The sequence below is a fragment of the Leptodactylus fuscus genome, chromosome 11, assembly GCF_031893055.1.
Source record: "Leptodactylus fuscus isolate aLepFus1 chromosome 11, aLepFus1.hap2, whole genome shotgun sequence".
In the NCBI taxonomy this organism is placed as follows: Eukaryota; Metazoa; Chordata; class Amphibia; order Anura; family Leptodactylidae; genus Leptodactylus; species Leptodactylus fuscus.
In genome coordinates, this window is record NC_134275.1 from 79,745,993 (window position 1) to 79,747,402 (window position 1,410).

General features: G+C 41.1%; 1 protein-coding gene across 1 annotated transcript; it reads right to left on the reverse strand.

Moving 5' to 3' along the window:
* Positions 1 to 317: 317 nt before the first annotated feature.
* Positions 318 to 1,088, reverse strand: LOC142185534 (olfactory receptor 6C1-like). The gene has a single exon (XM_075260962.1). It carries the CDS (start codon positions 1,086 to 1,088, stop codon positions 318 to 320), a length of 771 nt encoding a protein of 256 aa, XP_075117063.1.
* Between the last annotated feature and the right edge of the window lie 322 nt (positions 1,089 to 1,410).

Here is a 1,410-nt window from a genome sequence, read left to right on the forward strand (position 1 = left end):
AAGTGTTACATTTTTTGGAATGTATCAAAACATTACAAATACTTTATAAATTTAGTATCGTTGTGATCGTCCTGACCCTCCAATAGTCTAAATCCTACCAACCCACTGACATGGCAATCGGGCTACACAACCTTGTCACTCTTCCAAGATCAGAAGAGCATATATAGGTCTGCCCACATGGTAGGCACGCCACTGATGCCCAATGCCCCATATGGTTATTCCATAGCTAAATGGAGGATAACTCATGGAAATACTGCTGTATTTCTATAAAAAATCACTTTATCTACAAACCAAATTCTCATCTTTTGAAACAAATATCAATATACAAGCTTCATCAGTTCCGAATGAAACTCCGCTTCAAAGCCAACGTAACAACGTTTATTTTTCAGGCTATAAATCAATGGGTTCAGCATGGGGACAGCCGCCGTATTGAATAAAGAGAAGAGCTTGTTGGAATCCAAGTCATCCACAGAGATTGGTCTGAGGTATTGACACACAAGGGTTCCATAGAGAAGGATGATGACCATGAGGTGGGAAGAACAGGTACAGAAGGCTTTACGTCGGCCAATGTTGGTTTGGATTTTCAATATGGAAGTAATTATGAACAGATATGGGACGAAAGTGAAAAGAAAGGGAAAAGTTGCTAGAAGAATCCCATTCACGAAAATAAAGAGGTCCAAAAATGAGATGTCATCACATGGGAGCTTCACCAGGGGCATCATGTCACAGAAGAAGTGGTTGATTTTATTGGACCTATAACATGTGTAATGGAAAAGAGTAACAACCAATGGAGAAACTTGAATAAACCCCACGAGCCAGCACGATATAGCCAAGACAACACAAACTCTACGGTTCATGACCGTGTGATACTGTAAGGGGTTACAGATGGCCATGTAACGGTCATGACTCATGGCCGAAAGGATCAGTAGCTCGTCGCTAGTGAGGGATGAGAAGAAATACATCTGCATGAAGCAGTTTAAGGGAGATATGGATTTATCTCCTGATATAAAGTTGGTAAGAATCCTGTGTAACGCGGTGGTAGAGGACGTCATGTCCATAATGGAGAGGTTGGCAAGGAAGAAGTACATGGGGGTGTGTAGATGATTGTCTTTCCAAACTAACAAAGAGTTTTCTGTATTTTCATGACTATGACAATTGTAGATTCACACTGAAGGCATCAAAACTCAGAAGTAACACATGGGATTATAGACTTACCCACAAAGTGTGACACAACTGACAATCTGTCTTATATTCTCGGTTCTTCAAAGTAGCCACCTTTTGCTTTGATTCCTGCTTTGCAAACTCTTGGCATTCTCTAGATGAGCTCCATGAGGTAGTCACCAGAAATGGTCTTCCAACAGTCTTGAAGGAGTTCCCAGAGATGCTTAGCACTTGTTAGCCCTTTTGCCT